A 19,410-nucleotide genomic window follows, 5' to 3' on the forward strand; every position below is an offset into this window, starting at 1 on the left:
CGGAGTGTGTGCTATTTCAGCAGCCCAGTGGTATTCATTCATTCATTAATCTTCTATAACTGCATGATCCTGATCAAGAGTGCAGTGGGTCAAGAGCCTACTCTGAATATGAGTGCAAGGCACCATAGGCAAAACAGGGAAGCACATATTTGTCTTACACTCTAATAATAGTTTGTTAATGTTACTCTTAATCTATATTAACTATCTAGTCCCTAGAGAATGAAATGTTGTTTCTCCAGGACACGGTGATAACATTAGTTCTATCTAAAGCAGAGCTGTAGTCCTGTTTTTCAGTACTTGCCTGCTGCTGTCAGCACTGCCACAAAACAACTCCCTGTAGGAGGGACTGGGACTCCATTGGCTGCAGCACTGAATGATGGACAGATAACTCTTGAGTGCTGATTGGCTAAGTAAAGGTGACGACCAACGAAAACTGTGTGACCTCCAAAAATAAATAACAGTGTGACCTCAAAAATACGGAACAAAATGCGTCCCGTATCGGTTAAAAACGGAACGCATCTTTTAGTGTCCAAATATGGGACGATTCTGTATGGGACGGTTGGCAACACTATTCACCATCCATCAACAAGTAGGCTGATGTTCTTTCCTGAACGTTTGACTCTCTTCTACTCCTCTTTATAATGGTGGATTTATATAGACAGTGGGGTAGATTACAACTCTTTGGCATACATAGCGCCAACTAGGAGGGACCTAGCAGTCAAAGGTTATCACTGATTACAAAATGCAACAGGCTCTTTTCAACAAGACGTGCAGTGCCGTGACATGTCAATCATCTGGGGTGGCACCTTGGGGGTCCAGTTAGGTCCAGGACCTAAACTCCAACTGCTTGCCGTGTGTGTGTGTGTGTGTGTGTTCACTGGTATTAATGGGTTAAATGCAGAGGCACTATTTCTTATAAGCTGTGGTGCCACTGTGCTTCCCAGATTACTAATAATCCATTCTTACACATTACATATTTTGTTTTATTATATTTACTAATGTAGCAAGCGCTTTGTCAATAGGTGTGATTGTGTGGGTGAATGTGTAAGTGTCTGATGCCCTGAGAATGACCATATCCAGGATGTGTTTCTGCCGTGTGCCCAGTGGCTACAAACCCACCAACACCCTGAACCAGATAGAGGTTTCAGAAAATAAACGAAAGAAGTCATGTATTAATTGCTGTTTGTATGTAAATCTTTGCTAGCATGTGCATGTAATCTGCTGTTGCCTAGCCTCTGCCTGCAGAGAGAGGATAGTTAGCATTAGGCCAGAGGATTAGCATGAGTAAAATTTTCCCACTGCTGGGTAGATTTATGATGTGTCCTGTAGCTGGCCTGTGTGTAATCCTAAAGAAGCTTAATTTAGTAGATGGAGTGATAAATATAGGTGTTCTGGATTGGAATCCCTCTATATTACCATATTATTTAATCTGTTATAAAAAATGTTTCATATTTAGGCCTGTGAACTTGTCACTGACATTAACTGTCATAAAAATATTTGTGACTTACTATTTGGGTCCAGAGCCTACCTGGAATCATTGGGCGCAAAGTGGGAATACACCCTGGAGGGGCCGCCAGTCCTTCACATGGCAACACACACTCACGGACACTTTTGAGTTGCCAATCCACTTACCAATGTGTGTTTTTGGACTGTGGGAGAAAACCCATACGGACACGGGGAGAACACACCAAACGCTTATCCAGTTCAGGGTTGCGGTGAGTCCAGAGCCTACCTGGAATCATTGGGTGCAAGACGGGAATACCCTGGAGGGGGCGCCAGTCCTTCACAGGGCAACACACACACTCACACATTCACTCACACTTTTTTTTTTTTGAGTCACCAATCCACCTACCAACATGTGTTTTTGGACTGTGAACACACCAACAGACAGTCACCCGGCGCAGGAATCAAATCCACAACCTCCAGGTCCCTGGAGCTGTGTGACCGCAACACTAACCTGCTGCGCCACCGTGCTGCCCAGTGACAGAAAATGCTCTACTCAAATAAGCATTGCATGTTTCCTGCTTTTATTTACTGATATGTATTTTCCTCAATCCAATGAGCCTAGCTTCCATTTTGCTTGTGAAAATGTAAACTTATGACCACAAAGCTAAAACCCAGGACAGATTAGTCAGCTTACATTTTGTGTGAACCTGGGAATATTTGCTAATAAACAGTGCAGTAAAGTTCATACTAAGTTCTTCTCTATATGATTTGAGCAATAACAGTTGTGAGATGATTAGTGGCTGCTTAGAGTGCTCTTTTGCTGCACATATATAGCCTGGTGTATATAAGCAATGTCAGTCTAAATGCGCTCATGACATTCCTCTGCACAAAGGCCCTCCCCTACCATCTCAGCCTGTCCACTCCATTCTCTGTGCCTGACCATGCAGACCTGCTCAATCACAGCGGACAAAGAGGAGGCTTGGGGGCTGCAAAGGGGGCAATTACACTTATAGCCAGTGAGTAACACTCAATTGTGAGTTCAGCTGACACATAACACGATAAAGTTTAAAAATATTTTGTTTACTCAACCTTAGTCTTGCACAGACATGTCTGACTGGACCTGCATACAGAATAGAGCTGCAGTGACTGAAAGTAGAGCGGCACGGTGGTGCAGCAGGTAGTGTCGCAGTCACACAGCTCCAGGGACCTGGATGTTGTGGGTTCGATTCCCGCTCCAGGTGACTGTCTGAGAGGAGTTGGTGTGTTCTCCGCGTATCCGAGTGGGTTTCCTCCGGGTACTCCAGTTTCCTCCCATAGTCCAAAAACACATGTTGGTAGGTGATGTTCACTTGCACCTGTAAAGTTTATAAACATAGCACAAAAAGTAGCATTGGCAGCTAGGGTTTGGCAAATTTTTCATGGGCTCATCCCACAAATGCATGTTCCTTACAAATGTGGCACCATTTAAAAGGGGAATTAACAGGCTTTCCAGTGGTATAATATTTATTGTCAAGAAGCATTGTTACAACAAAGAAATAATCTACCAAACACAAATTTCCTTAATTTTTGTGCTATGTTTATTATCTCAAAAGGAGGGCATTCATTCATTCTCTGTAACCATTTATCCAGTTCAGGGTCACGGTGGGTCCAGAGCCTACCCAGAATCGTTGGGCACAAGGCAGAAACACATCCTAGAGGGGTGCCAGTCCCTCACAGGGTGACACCCACACTTTTTCAGTCATCAATCCACCTGCCAACGTGTGTTTTTGGACTGTGGGAGGACACCGGAGACCCATGTGGAGCCGGGGAGAACACACCAAACTCCTCGCAGACAGTCACCCGGAGCGGTACTTGAACCCACAGCCTCCAGGTCCCTGGAGCAGTGCGACTGCAACACTACCTGCTGCGATTAAGTTAACCATGCTAAGCGTCAACTAGAGGGGTATAAATTCCATCTGGTGTGATAGGCTGAGGGAGGTTGGTTTTGTGATCCAAAAATAACTATCAACATGAGTGCCCGTCCTAGTTAATGTTCAAGTGATCCAATTGAATCAAATCATCGTAGTATATTTATATATATTTCTTTGAATCAATTTTTACTTACTTAAAGGAACACTAAGTAAGATTGGGTTTCCTACCCTCATCCAGAAGTTAAAAAGAGCAGTGCTGAGGCTGCAGTAGCACCAACAGAGGCTATATTTTTGTTAATACAGGTCAGCGGGGCATCACAATGATTCTGTTGATTTTTTTGAAAGAGTATTTTTAAGGTAAAAATGCTACCTAGTGTTTCTTTAAAATGTTAGACTTTTTCCCATATTTTCAATTTAATGTTAAGCTTATTTACCACAAAAATATTTTTCATTACCTTTATTTTTACTCATTTTTTCCAAAGGAAAGGCTGTAGATAGTCATGAAAAACATCCCAGCCCTGTATAATGCCAAAATGAGAGGAAACTGTAGAGGGTATAATGGTTTGATTAGTGGAATAATCAAATAAAACGCATCAAATGTCAATCTAATACCATGAGTTAGGGTATATAACAATATAACATATCCCATCTACATCCAATCTTCAGAGCTCCAAAACAGATTTATGGTAAATTAGATACACACAGTAACTTTAGGGGGCTAAAAAGTTCAAAGACACATTCAAACAATCTTTAAAAAACAATATTAAAAATCAACCAAGCAACAATAACATTTTACATGGAACATATTTTGAATTTTACAAAGTAGGGTCACACAGAAAACAGTCCATTTCAGTATTCCAAATGTCTATCACTCTTATGACTCCCTGAAGTGTTGTCGGGCCACAGCTGTGATAAGTGCTGCTCCTTTTCCACTGCCATCCTCAGATAGGATGAACTCCACATCACATTTAGGGGCGAGCTCCTTTACTGTGTCCTTCAGGATTCCGGAAAAGCTACAGAAAGACAGAGAGGAAATGTTGGCAATTGTTTGATGAGGTTTCTATATAGAAAATCAGTTAGTATAAGTGTACTGACAGGAAGGTACACCTAGGAAGACCTAATGCTATATTTGCCTAATGAAAATAGGAAATATTTACTCCAGTGTTAAAAGCATTGAAAACTAAAATACTCCACTGAACGGGATGCCCAAGGCTGAGACTATGAACCACAGTGCAATAAAATGGTTCACTCACTGTGGATGGAGTTTGTAGAGTGTGCCGTCCACCCCCACAGTTATGTCCAGATGGTCCAGTCCTCGGTTCTCCCGGATTTTATCAACCACTGCAGCCATTCCTGCTCCACAGAGCTGAGCAGCTCGACGTGACACAGCACCACACACTTTCTTCACAATAATACTGTCATCACATGTGCTGTCCAGACCCAAGTGCTGCAGGATGGACCTCACTTGTAGCAGCGCCAGACGGTCACTAGAGAGAACCCAACGATAAATTACTCAGCAGAAAATAAAGTCCAGATGACATCCACTGCAGGTAAATAGGTAACGAGTAGCTCCTTTTTTACACAAGAAAAACAGCGTACTAAAGGTTTATTCATCTTTATTCATATATAATATTTCTCTAAACTGAGTTTATAAATTGCTTTGCAATGGAATTTAAATATTAAATATAAATAAATAAAAGGGTAACTCCCCAGACAGCGAGCATATATTCATTAGGCAGATTTTATATTCAGAGACTTTTATTTTGAAAAACAAACTAATAAAAATATTTTCAACATCTATGGGAGATATAATAATGAGTATAAGCCTGGTATAAAATGATTATTCTAAAAATGTTGACACTGTGCTGGATTAAAATTATTTACTAATATTATTTATAAAGAATAACAAAAGAACCTAATGAAGGAAAAAAATGTAAATTGGACTGTGACTGGAAAAGTGTTAAATGTGGCATTTTGTCTAAAATTCTGTTTAATCACCAGCGCTGTGTAAAACACTAGTGGACCTCTATCTTTGCCCTCAGTGGGCCAACTTGTATACTACAATTTGTAAACCAGGTACATAAAAAAATCTCAGTGGTCTGAAAATACTGTAATTTCTAAGAATTTTGAAAGGAAACTGAAGTGAGCTTGTTCCACTATAAACCTCACTTTTGGGAAACCTGTGACATTAAAGCAGCTCTCTTTGGAGGCTTACCTTTCAATCTGTGAGAGAAACTTGGTCTCAAAGATGCCCCTGGTCTTCAGAGGCTCTGTAATACGGCCACGGAACAGAAGACCTCGTCTAGTGAGGTCTGTGAGAATCTGCCTGACAATCTCGCCCAGATACATTCCACTGGTCATCTTCTCAAACCTGCCAATATATACATATATATGCAAGATGTGAGCAAAGCTGGAGAAGGGTACTGCAATATCAGCCAGAAAAAAACAAGCAAGCCAGAGCAAATTGGTAATAAATATTAAATTGCAATTATTTCAAACAATACTTTCAATCTGACAAAACTGCCTTTTTTAAATCAAAGACTATTTCAATATGAAAATAATATTTTAACACAACTTAGCTTAAAAAACTATTATTAGTCCTACACGTCTCAACATTTCAACAAGTGGAGACAACCCAACCAAAGATTTCTTAAACTGCAGCGCCTCCAAGTGGACAAATAAAAAAAAAACTGGATAGTAGGCCACAATAAAGTTCACAATCAAAAGGCTTATTTTTCAAGTGAATTAATACTGAACAAATTGATTCTGATATAAATATAGAGTAGATGCGTACAGAAAATCATTGCTGCCCCCACCTTTGTTTCCCCACATTCAGGGAGCCTTCATCCACCTCATGGTCAAACCTAGTCCGGATGTCCTCTATGTTGTCATTGTCCCCGAAACCACCCCACTCTGTGTTTATACACATCTGCCCCTCATTTTCTTCAACTACTTCAATGTTCTTCATCTCTTCCATGTAACACACATTGCTGCCCGTTCCTAAGATCAGAGGTCACACAAAGGAAAACAAACAAACCTAACAAATCAGGGCCTTTTTATGCACCCCCTCATATCAGCCAGGCATATTATTCCTCTCAAAATCATGTATCCCAAAACATTACTGTATTTATTTTTTCTGTATGAAAATTATTTTGCTACACATGTAAAGTACCCCCCCAGGATATGATTTTTGGACAACAATGGGTGTATTAAGCTTGTAATTGGGATTTAGTTTACTTCAAGTAAGCATATAAAAACAAATACATTTATGAATTAAATATTGACTAAACCCAAATAAGGTGGGCTAAAGTGACTAACTATAAACTGACTTGAGCTTAGACAGATACCAAAAGTTGTTTTTTGGCTTTAAATCATACCAGCAATTAGTCCAATCTCACATTTAGGGTCTTCGTATGCGCAGGTCATCATTGTGCCAACTGTGTCATTCACCACAGCAACAATATCAAGATCAAATTCCTAAGAGAACAGAATATGACACGCAACATATACCAGGGTCATTAACACATTACAAGTGATATGATAAGACCACGCCTAGTTTAAATAAATGCCATACTGATGACCATGGATGACCCTGATTCTGTATGTTAATGCACACATATACGACTTTTTCCATGAATTCTATTGCACATGTTGTCTCATATCCCTTAGAATTAAACAGCCTTTGCCTTAACGAATGATATACTAAAATGAACTCTTCTCTGATTGGCTTCTATTTACTGTGTGCACATTCTGCCTGAAAAGGAATTTTCACTTAAACAAACAAACAAAAAATATTTTTAATTTCAGCCATTTAAACCATTAGTCACATTTTTCTAGTGCTGTTCCCTTACATTTCGTCTCTTGATGGCCTCCCTGAGCATTTCCACCACGTCATGCCCCTCACAGTGAGTAGCTTTGAATCCTTTTGTCCAACTCACCAAAATTCCCTAAACACGGAAATGACACCGTGGACATTCATTGGAAACACAAACACTGATTAACTGATAAGCTTGCTTGGTTTAAAAATGTGACACATTGCGTCAGTACTGTCCAATAATATCTCACTATATGTCCAAAAGCTTGTATTTAGCCTTATGAAATCAGATATTTTTCAATTTTACAGGCACAGCTTTTATAAACCTTTGGAAAAACACTGGAGCAGCTGCACATGTCCCTTTTTGGAGCAACACCCTGACTGGAAAAGTCTCTTTTACCTTATCTATTCCAGTCTGACTGCATGGAAAAGAGAAGGTGAAGCCTAGAGGCAGACAGGTGTTCTTCATTCCCATGTAGTCGAGGAAATCCGAGATACAATGCACTATGTGATCAAACAGCTGAAACAAACAAATGTTGATTAGATATTTTTCCTTGTTAATATAATAAAATTATTAACTGGTAATACTCAATTATTGATTATAAAAGCCCAATATGAACAACAAGTGTGCAGCTTCTGTGGTGCATTTTGTTCCACGTGAGAGAGAGAGAGCTCATGAATGTGGGAGTGGGTTAAAGTCCTGTTCTTTGAGGTGCCTAACATCTAAAACTTATTTTAGTATAAATATTTTAGATCACTTCAGTAATTCTGCAAGCAATTAAACTCAATATTTAAAATGCAACTTAGAGATGAATGTGGTAAACAATAAGCATGCACAATTACATAGAATGACCCATAAGTAGATAAAATTGAGGTATGGAAGATTATGAAACAAAATAACTTGGTCAGTGCATGTGCAGGTTAATTTGAGATTCTGGAGCCTACAAACCCAAAAACTTCATTTAAAGGAATAGGCGCTGAAACAAGTTGTTCTGAACAGGGTTCTGTGGTGTTTGATCCTTGTGATAATTTAGCCAAAGCATATCAGAGACTGTGTTAACTTGTGCAAAAGGGGTATAATTAAACATATAATTATATCTCATACAGTTTCTCTTGTGAGGTAAATAGATATAATCTAAACTATAATATGAACAATACAAATACCTCTTCTCCAGTGCCCTGCATGATCTCCAGTGGAATGGCATAGATCTTGTTGTACATACGGACAGATTTGCGAATTCCGCTTCGGATCTTAACCACCAGCACCCGGAAATTGGTTCCACCCAGGTCCAAGGCAAGGAACTTTCCTCTCTCTGCAATAGCAGCAACAAAATAATGTACAATTTCACAGCTATTTGGTTTATAACATTTTCCTGGTTTACCATAGTACACAAATCAAACCAATTTTAATATCACACACCCACAAAAGGACTGTCTTAGTTGATGGAAGACACATATTGCTATAATATCATTTTGTAAATATCACAGGTCAACAGACAAGTTGTTTTGGTGGTGGGTGACATATTACTGCAATATTCCATCCATCCATTATCTGTAACCGCTTATCCAATTCAGGGTCGCGGGGGGTCCAGAGCCTACCTGGAATCATCGGGCGCAAGGCGGGATTACACCCTGGAGGGGACGCCAGTCCTTCACAGGGCAACACAGACACACACACATTCACACCTACGGACACTTTCGAGTCGCCAATCCACCTGCAACGTGTGTTTTTGGACTGTGGGAGGAAACCGGAGCACCCGGAGGAAACCCACGCGGACACGGGGAGAACACACCAACTCCTCACAGACAGTCACCCGGAGCTGGAATCGAACCCACAACCTCCAGGCCCCTGGAGCTGTGTGACTGCGACACTACCTGCTGCGCCACCGTGCCGCTATTACTGCAATATTGTTAAAGCTAATCTTTTTATATGCTTATTGCATACAGGCTTTTCTCACCAGTCCCATTTGGGGTCCTGTAAACATAAGAAGGCAGCATTTTGACAGAGGCAGAGTCATGGGAATCTTTCTTGAGGCCCCGTTCCAGCTCCACCCTCATCTTCTCCTTCACCTGCTGGAGCTGAGCTGAGGTGAGCGTGAAGGCTGCGAGCGTGTTGTCGATCTCTTTGCGCTGGGACGCTAGCCGCTGTGCCACTGCTGTTACCATGGCAGCCCCCTTCCCACTGCCACTCTCTGACAGCACGAAACGCACGTGACAATCAGGTACCAGCCGTCTGACCACCTTATGGAGCCTCTTTGAATACCTAGGGGTTGAGAAATACTGGTTTGCTTGCATGTTTACCAAAATGTATTTTGTGGCATTCAGCCATGAGAACCTTAGTGAGGTTAGGGTTAGGATTATTAGATCATTAGTTCTGGATTACAAGCCCAACTCCAACTCATTCCAGAAGGTGCTGGATGGTGATCCATCAGTACAGAGAACACAGTTGCACTGCTCCAAAGCACAGTGCTTGAAGGCTTTGCGCACTTCTGGCCTATGCTTGGCATTGCGCATGACATCCTCTGTTTCCTTTGGTGTCAATGAAGTATTTTTATAATCTTATCTTATGGAAACCTTAGGCTCATGTGCAGCTGCTCCATGGTGTTCCATTTAATACTATGAATTTTTCTGCAATTTTTTTAAACACATAGTGTATGTCACATTGTCTAATAATTCTATCTGATAAAGTATGTGTTAACATCAAATTCTTTGGATATTAACAGACATGGAAAATCAAATTTGGTCACAGTATTGAATTTTTATTGTCTATATCGTCACTTTTTAATGAAAAACATGTATCTCAATGTTGGTCAGTTTTTCATTTACTACATAATTAAACACATCAGCTGTCCTTCAAATTGTGTGAAACTTTCATGATGAATCTTGCTTTATAATTACTTGGAATTAAATATTTTTTACATTGATTTCGATTGAAAGTTAATAAAGATTTCCTTCTCCTGTACAGTTATTTATACTTTTTTTTTATATTTTATTAGTAGACACTCGCTCTACGTTTGTCAGATTGAATCATGGTAAATTTTGGATTCCATGAGTCACTAAACGCTTTACCAAAGAATCATAACCGAATCTAATGGTTCTGTTATGACTTTATTTGATTGTGACAGCAATAGACTGTGTTCGTCTGGACAGTGTCCAGTGTTTAAACACAAGTGTTGTTGGGATGTGTGTATTACAGAGAGAGTTGACATACTGAGGATGAGTCCTGTAGACGGTCCCATCCACTCCAACAGTGGTCCTCAGGGTCTTCAGCTTTTTGTTCTCTCGGATGCGAGTGAGGATGGCAGCCAGGGCAGCAGCACACAGGTTAGCTGACCTGAAGGATACGATGGTGCAAACATGCTGGACAGCAATGCAGTCGTCTTCAGTGGGACTGAGACCAAGTTGAATCAGGATTTCCCTAGTGTTTTTCAGCCCCTCTTTGTACCTGAAAACATAAATCTATAATTGTGGTTTTACTTCTTTGCTGGGCTTACAGCTTCTACCCATCTGCGAAGGCTTCAGGGATGCTGGAACATTTCTGTGAGGATCTGATTGCATTCAGCCACAATACATGAATGAACTGTTAACACTGGAGATTAACTCTGAATCAAAAGCCACTCCAACTCTTCACAAAATGTGGAATGGTGTTCCATGATTGCGGAGATGGAGATTGTTCAGTTAAGAGGCTTTTACAAACTTTTGGAACCAAAAGTCACAAACACTTTTGGATTGTTGAAACATGGTACTGAAAACAACCTACTCTTCTATCAGGCAGACATGCTTAGTCTGAAATTTTCCTTTGGTCCGAAGAGCATCCGACACTTTGCCCTTGAAGAGCAGGCTTTTTTTGGCCATCTTCAGCAGAATGATCCTCACCAGCTCCCCCATATACATTCCACTCACCATCTTCTCAAACCTTGAGGAGATAAGACCAAGCAAAACATCAGCCAAAAAGCACCATCACAGAAAAATCATTGACTGATGGTAAATACTTAGTTATATACAAAGTGATTAAATCTATCATGAGATGATTAGATTTTTCAGGAAAGTTAATCTCTTACTGGTAGTGGTTTAATCCCCTTATCACTGCTGCTAGTAAATGCAGAATATTTCGTACTGTATTTCACCCTTCATTTATATAATGTCCAGTCAAAATAGCTATTCATTTTTAAGGATCATGAAATTTAGCAGAAAACATATTTGACACAAAATTATATATAGATCTAAATAACTAAATATAATATAAAATGCCACACTTTGACTTTATTACAGTGTTTGGGTTTTTAGGAAGATCTTTCATAAAAAAAAAAAAATCTACAATAATTGAAGGAAGATTGAAATTTCTTTACAAAACAAAAGTCTAATTTTAACTCGGTGCTGAATTCACAGTATTTACTGCTTAATAAGTCTGAAGAAAAAGTATTTTTTAAAAATAAGCCTAGTATTCACAAGGTTAAAAGTAACATACAGCTGTTTTCCAGGGTTGATGGAAGCGTCATCAATTTCACGATCAAAACCTGTGATGAAATCATCCAGGGTGCCATCGTCTCCGAAAGCACCCCATTCTGTGTTTATACACATCCTGCCCTCATCTCCCTCCACCAGGTCAATGTGTCTCAGCTCCTCCATGTAGCACGCATTAGTGCCAGTACCTGTGGGGGCACACAGACTAGAGTATTATCAGCATAAAGTGATTTTAAATTGAGTTTATGACTACTGGAATATTTCAAAAGATGCTGAGTATTCAGGAATATGGCTTTACATTTACAGAAACAAGAGGTAGGCTATGTTCTCCAATGATTCTTATTCATGTTATGAAACAGCCATTACACTGACACCTATATATGAGGGTATAGGTAGATAGATGTATTATAAATTTGGCCCGCTCTGTGGAAAATAAACTTACTTCAGGGACTACAAAGCAATGTCTTTCTTAAACTCATGAGAACTTCATTCATTCATTCATTATTCATTTTCTGAAACTACTTATCCAGTTCAGGGTCGCGGTGGGTCCACGGTGGAATCATTGGGCGCAAGGCGGGAATACACCCTGGAGGGGGCGCCAGTCCCTCACAGGGCAACACAGACACACACACATTCACACACACATACACTCACACCTACGGACACTTTTGGGTTGCCAATCCACCTACAAATGTGTGTTTTTGGACCGTGGGCCACACAGGGCCTGGAGGTTGTGGGTTCGATTCCCGCTCCCGGTGACTGTCTGTGAGGAGTTTGGTGTGTCCAAAAACACACGTTGGTAGGTGGATTGCCGACTCAGAAGTGTCCGTAGGTGTGAATGTGTGTGTCTGTGTTGCCCTGTGAAGGACTAGTGCCCCCTCCAGGGTGTATTCCTGCCTTGCGCCCAATGATTCCAGGTAGGCTCTGGACCCACCGCGACCCTGAACTGGACAAGTGCTTACAGATAATGAATGAATGAAAAAATATGTAGTAAAAATGATAGTCACTCTCTTTAATATCGATTGCTACATTTTGGTGGTAAACATGAAATATTACTCATTTAACATAGTTTGTTCAATGGTAGCAATTACTTGTATAAATGTAATTCATGTGAAGGGACTCCTGAAATCACAGCCTGATCATGGATCTATGAGTACTCAGACAAGGTCATTGCGCTCTCACCTATGATGACTCCCACCTCACAATGCTGGTCATCGTATCCACAGGTCATCATGGTTCCTACTGTGTCATTGACCAGTGCCAGAACTTCCACATCAATGCCCTGTTTCCAGACACAGAACTGGCTTCAGCACATTTAGTTACTGTCAATTTACATTTTCTAAATTTTAGTATAATGCATTTTGTCATTGTTTTCATAACATGTAAACATATTGTATTTATACTTTTTCATACCCCAACATTGCTGATGGATTCCCTTAGGGCCTGCACAACATTGGTGCCTTGAACACATCTGACCTTGTAGTTTTTTGACCATGAGAGCAGTACACCCTGGAAGAATACAGAAAAAAAAAAAAAACATTTTTAGACCTGGTTTGAAAGTAAGGATTTCTCACGGTCCATACAAATCCATAATTTCTGTTTATGTTTTCATTAAGTACTCTCTTACTGTTATACTGAGTGCCACATCACTGGTATTTTCTGGTGTCATACAATAGTCTACTAACCTAGACACAGAGCTAGACTAATAAATACAATGCTTAGAAAACAAAACGGCTGTCTTTATTCAGAACAAAACAGAAACCAGACATGAATGTTTAACTATTAAAGGTAGAAAACATTACTTAAACAGAAGCTATCTAGACAGACAACTAGTTTAAGTTTAACCTAGCATTTAGCTTGTTGCACTCATGCCATTCCTGTCATTTCAGTAATGTATCTCCTATGTTGTAAAGATGGCCTCACACATTCATTATCTGTAACCCTTATCCAGTTCAGGGTCGCAGTGGGTCCAGAGCCTACCTGGAATCATTGGGCACAAGGCGGGAATACACCCTGGAGGGGGCGCCAGTCCTTCACAGGACAACACACACTCACACCTATGGACACTTTTAAGTCGCCAATGCACCTACAAATGTATGTTTTTTGGACTGTGGACACCCGGAGGAAACCCACGCGGACATGGTCCCTGGAGCTGTGTGAGTGCGATACTACCTGCTGCGCTACCGTGCCGCCCTGGCCTCATACAATCAATATATATTTGCAATATTATATGCAGCTTCCTAGCAGTAACATTCACCCCCTAGTGAAAAACCTTAATTTAGTAATGTTCCACTCCAACAAAATGTTAGCAATTAATAGCAAATTTAACCCATATTCAAACTGTATCAGAAAGGGTGAATATACTGACAGTATAGGGCAGGGCTCTATTTATTTATTTGTTAAGCTAGAAAAAAATTAATTATATTTAAACATTGACTTGTATATATATATGTATATAATATATTATAATATATATAGATGTGTATATCTATAAATATTCTTTTTCTGTAACCTATTCACACTGATTCTGATCTTACATTGGGCAGCAAGGGAAGAACACCCCATGGGCAGATTGCTAGTGCATCTCAGGGCATCAGAACTCACCCAATCTCACACACAAACTAACATCTACGTTTTGCATACTAATCCACTCAACAACACACAAGACACAGTGAGCAGCTGACGTGGATCTGCAAGACCCAGGAACCCAGGACTTTATAGCTGTGTGACAACAATACTAGCAGCATAATTGTGCTGCACCCTGTATCTTTATAGATGTATGTAATACTGGTATGTATTTTGTAGTATTGTTGGATTCTTAAATTTCTCTGGGCTTTGTACCTCATCAAGTTTAGACTGGAGACAGGGGAAAGAGAAGGTGAAGCCCAGTGGCTTTCTCTTCTGGTTGATGTTATTCTTCAGCATGAAGGTTTTTAAAGACTCTGCCACATGATCAAAAAGCTGCAAGACAAAGAGAGATATGAAAAGAGATTAAACCTGTCTGATGTATTAGCTGTAAGCTACAATATAAAACACAATACAGGAAGCCGTGCGAAAGGGGACAGTTCAATGTTCACTCAGTACTTAGTAAACTGTTAATAGTTCTTTAGTATGCTGAATAATTCTCCAGAAATGTTCTTATCTCTTCCTTTTCTTAGACCTCCACACTAGACAGCAATTATCGTCTCTTTCATGACAGGAGAACTTTGTACTGTTGATGTTATTACTGAATTCTCAGTCCTTTTTATTCAGTTTGGGTAATATAAATTTGGCATACTGTATGTCCAAACATTTGTTGACCCGGGCTCCTCCAGCATTTCTTTTGAAATCAAAGGTGGTATTAGGTAATTAATCTAATGTTTCTGAAGAAGCAACTCTTCTGGGAAGAATTTACACCAGAGATTGGAACATTCATCTACGCATCTTATCGAGGTCAGCTAGTGATGCTAGAGCTTTAGTATTGGATCCAAATTATTCATCACTCTGAAGAACATAGTTCCAGTTTACAACACTTGGGATGCCTTCTTTAATTTCCAGTTACTAACAACAAAATATTTACGCAGATAAAAAAAATCCATTGAATATATTGATTTATTTGGTGTAAAGGACTCACATCTGTTCCTCTCCCATTGAGCACTTCCTCAGGAATGGGGAACGTCTCACTCTCCATGTGGACCTTCCTCTTCCCATCCTCAGAGACCTTTACCTGCAGCACCTTAAACTTAGAGCCACCCAGATCCAGCGCCAGGAACTCACCTTTCTCTGAGAGAGTAACCAACACAAATCAAGGCATTTGTACCCTACTGGTCAATTAAAAATACACTTAGTGCTTTTTGGATTACTGGCATCAAATTGCAGTGACATCATTGGGGATCAAAGTGGAGATCTGCCAATGCTTCAACAGTTTCACCATTCAGGAGCCAGGTTAGGTACTGATGGGATTTTGGCTGAATTTGTGTGGAGAATATAAAGCGATTGAGGAGTGCACCTGATCCATCTGGAGTGGAACACACATGAGTGGGCAGCATCTTCAAAGCAGCAGCAGCGTTACTCTCCCGGGAAAGACCCTTCTCCATCTCCTCTCGGAAACGACATGAAATGTCCAGAAGCTGCTCATCAGAAAGGCGCATGGCGTACAGAAAACGGTCCACCTGTCAGAGAGAGAGAGAATAATATAAAATAAATCACCATTTTAAAAAGCTGTTTATATTCCATGTCTTTGTCATGGAAAACTAAGTTGATTTTTCACAAAAATAACAAAACATGGACTCATCAGGCCACAGAGCATGTTTTGGTCTTTCGTACAATCTGAAATGATAGTGGTGGTAACAGGAAAAACAATAGCTTTTATTTGCTAAAAGAGTTGCATTTAAACATGTTCTAAAGATTGGTGAAAGAGTACCAACAGGGCGTTCCAAGGATAAATAGCACATAGAAAACTCATTCACTCATTTTTAGTAACTGATTCCTCTTGTTCAGGGTCACATTGACACATAATTCATATCTAAAGACTCCCTCCAGTGAAAATGAATATGCCTGTTTTGTTTTAGCTAGAGGATATAACATTAATTAAAAAAGGAGTCAACAACAAGACTATAGTGTTCTAAAACACAGTCTCAAACAGCCAAATTCTGACTGCCAGGGTTTGTTTCCATCATAAAGTGACCAATTATGTCAACTTGCTCACCATTGGGGTTTGGAGCTAAGGCAAGCTGCAGAGGAATATGTGGAGAAGGACTAATTGCATAGGTCACTTTGTACTGAAAAAAAGCAATGTAGAAATATATTTTATTCACAATATAGCTTTTTTCACATTACACATACAAAAAGTCACGGGGGGGTGGGGGGTGATGAGGTCACGACCCTCGCTGCCATTGTATGCTTAGTTAAACCTATGTGTGCTTTTAAGTCTTTTACACCTTTATTTGCTACACAAAACATGGGAATTTCTTTTTTAATTCATCCGAAAACGTACATTTACGTTTCAGCATAGCTGCTCGAGATGAGGGTGGGTACATGAGCTTTGCCTCTGACGTAAACAAGGACTACTGACGTGCAGACTGACCAATTAAATGTTTACAGAGAAGGTTATCGACCAATAACGGTAGCTCTACAGTCAGACCGTCCAATCAGAAGAGTTTAGGCTCCTTCAAGCGAACCAAACGGAGTAGGGGAGGGCGGGACTAGTTTGTGTACGAAACGCTTCTCGAAATTCTATGGAAGTTCTAGAAAAACAAAATCCCGGACGTTTGCAAAATTCAGGCCAGACATTTTTTAGAGGACATGTCCGGGTAAAAGAGGACGTCTGGTCACCATAGGTGTACCATTCACAATGGCGGAAATAAAAATGGAGATCCGTTAGCATTAGGTTGTGTTATCTACCATGCTAACTGGTCTTTCTAGCATTAACTTCAACTCATTATTCTCCACGTCAACATTGTAGGTTAACCTCTGCATTTGTACATTTCATAATACATTTCCGAAAAGCTGTGTGGCTGCGTAGTAGAGTAATGATTTAGAAATCTACTGCAATTATATGACATTCCCAAAGATAACATGGGTGTGCCTGTGTCATAAAAGGCAGGATTGCAGAAGGAATTTGATCTTAAGCAAAGGTATAGCAGAGCAACTGAACTAACTGTAGGCCTCTATTTTTCGGAAATACAGTATATCTGTTCAAATATTTGAGGCAATCTGTCCAAATATTTTCCTATAAGAAAAGGAGGCGGTCAACAAAACAGAGCTTAATTTAGCCCAATGTACACCAAGGGAAAGGGCAAGGTCCTTGGTCTCCTCTTTCTTTCCCCACACCAATGAGATGTGACACAAGAGAGTTAATGATTCTCTGAGCCACTGTGTAACCACATTCATCACCAGCATCAGGCCAGCTCTGCCGAGGAGGGCCTTGCGACCACATCAGAGGGATTACACTAACACACAGTGCCATCTGAACACCAGTACTCATTCAAGCAAGAGAAGACACCAGAATGCGTCACAGCTTGTTGTACAATGTAATTACAGTGGACATGAGCAGGTTCATAAGAGCAAGTGTAGTGTGTGTTCACCAAACTTTTGAAGTCTTAATAACTCATGGAGGCTTAAAAGAACTGAGGAACCATTCACAATTCAGATGGATGTATTCGCTCCAATGTTGAATCAGAAATTTTGATGCATGACTGGGTGAAAATCAGATACACTTTTTTAAATAATTAAATTTACCGAAGTTATTAATTTTTCAGTTTGGAAAAAAATGTAAGAGAAACATTCAACGAATTACTAAATCAGATTTTTAAAGCTTCAGTTCATTTCAAGAGACTTCCTTTCCATCTTTCCAAGTAATCTGCTGGAACTCTTTTCTAGTTCATTCAAAGTTCAGTTTTAAATGTTGGATGAATTTTCTGCTCTAGGCTTAAACTCCATTTGGAATCAGATATTAAATGCATTAACTTCTGCACAGCTTCTTAGTGCATATTCAAGCATGTTATCAATGTAGTAATTAAAACATGTACCTTTTTGATTTGATCCTCCTGCAGCTTGGTGAAGTAGAAAGACAGCAAGTGCACAGCAAACATTTTGACTTCTTGTAGACTCTTGAAATCACACCGGTGCTTTTACTTAAGTCAAATATAAAGAAAGCCTTTGGCACTTCTAGCTTCTAAAGATGTCTTCTTCCCAAGTCTAGCTCTTGTACATGAGTTGAAAGTTTTCTCTAGCTGGAGCTGCTCTTTCTGTGAGAGAGTAAAGCCCTTGTACTCCACCACCCTCCTCCTTTACTCAGGCTAAATCATTAATGGCTGAGCCTCTCTCCTGACCCTCTGCTCTTAGAGCTCTCCTAGCAATGCCTTTGGCTTTGTTCCAGTCCCAGCCTTTTCCTTTGGGCCCTGCACAGAGGCCAGTTCATGAAAACAGAGCACAGACAAACAATACATTAAGAGGAACCGCTCCAGGCTGGTCATTTGTACCTGTAAAAACATCCTCCAAAGTACTTTCAAGTGCTTGTTTCCATTGTCTAGCTGAGACTTGTGATCAGAAATAGGATTATAATCAACATCATTGTCTTCCCTTTAATCAAAGCCATTGATTAATGTCCTAAGCAGTTTTACACTTACACCTATTCTTAATCTGTGATAAACTCAGTGTGCGTTTATCAGCAAAGGGTTTTACTGGTAGTTCCTATGGCGACAGTCATGAATTAAATGGTTAAACGACAAACAAAGCACAAGGAGATGTTTTAAATCACATCAGTGTTAAGCCACAACAGGAGACCTTTCCTGACCTGCCATTCCATGCATTCACATACCACCACTCTTAAAGTACAGCTTTGTGTACACTGGGTAATGCATTTTCACTCATTTCAATTTTTGTTTGTGTACTGCAAAATACTGCATAGCCCCAGACTAATTAAAGATGAAAGAAGCAATTAATCAAGTTTTTCTTTACAAATATGCCAAATATTTACTATGTTAAATTTTATTTACACATTTTGTACTAAAGCTAATCTTATTTCTTTGTAATACCTGAATAAAACCATTTATGTTCCATACATCTGGCCTCACAAAGGGCACGTAACAGACAACTATGATTAGTAAACAATCAGACACATACAGGACACTAGGTGTCACCATAATATCTGCTTCATAACTTGTAGGAGAATCATTGGAGAAAACTGCCGATGGCTCATTTGAACTAATATAGCACGTTATATGTATATCTATTTAATCTCTTACGATTATCAAGAGACCATATATGAAAAATATACCAAAATAAATGTTTTTT

The 19,410-nt window shown here is 39.8% G+C and overlaps 1 protein-coding gene and 1 long non-coding RNA gene across 4 annotated transcripts; one reads left to right on the top strand and one right to left on the bottom strand.

Annotated features, from left to right (window-relative positions):
* Positions 1 to 3,027: 3,027 nt before the first annotated feature.
* On the bottom strand, positions 3,028 to 18,386 carry hkdc1 (hexokinase domain containing 1). Of its 2 annotated transcripts, none has more exons than XM_066678245.1 (18): positions 18,144 to 18,386; positions 15,623 to 15,785; positions 15,248 to 15,396; positions 14,476 to 14,595; positions 13,048 to 13,143; positions 12,817 to 12,916; positions 11,639 to 11,822; positions 10,931 to 11,086; positions 10,382 to 10,615; positions 9,129 to 9,433; positions 8,335 to 8,483; positions 7,571 to 7,690; positions 7,208 to 7,303; positions 6,734 to 6,833; positions 6,173 to 6,356; positions 5,572 to 5,727; positions 4,610 to 4,843; positions 3,028 to 4,369 (listed from the first exon to the last, which is right to left on the bottom strand). In XM_066678245.1, the coding sequence occupies exons 1-18, from the start codon at positions 18,204 to 18,206 to the stop codon at positions 4,231 to 4,233; spliced, it is 2,748 nt and encodes a 915-aa protein (XP_066534342.1). In that variant the 5' UTR covers positions 18,207 to 18,386; the 3' UTR covers positions 3,028 to 4,230. The 2 variants fall into 2 exon arrangements, with proteins under 2 accessions (XP_066534342.1, XP_066534343.1); XM_066678246.1 differs by lacking the exon at positions 18,144 to 18,386 and adding an exon at positions 16,083 to 16,114.
* LOC136705030 (uncharacterized) lies at positions 4,769 to 12,145 on the top strand. Of its 2 annotated transcripts, XR_010804000.1 has the most exons (5): positions 4,769 to 4,906; positions 8,346 to 8,464; positions 9,118 to 9,392; positions 10,367 to 11,154; positions 11,652 to 12,145. It is a non-coding gene; the product is annotated as an uncharacterized lncRNA (long non-coding RNA). The 2 variants fall into 2 exon arrangements; XR_010803999.1 differs by having other exon boundaries at positions 10,367 to 12,145.
* Positions 18,387 to 19,410: the final 1,024 nt, after the last annotated feature.

The sequence above is a fragment of the Hoplias malabaricus genome, chromosome 8 (assembly GCF_029633855.1).
Source record: "Hoplias malabaricus isolate fHopMal1 chromosome 8, fHopMal1.hap1, whole genome shotgun sequence".
Lineage (NCBI taxonomy): Eukaryota > Metazoa > Chordata > Actinopteri > Characiformes > Erythrinidae > Hoplias > Hoplias malabaricus.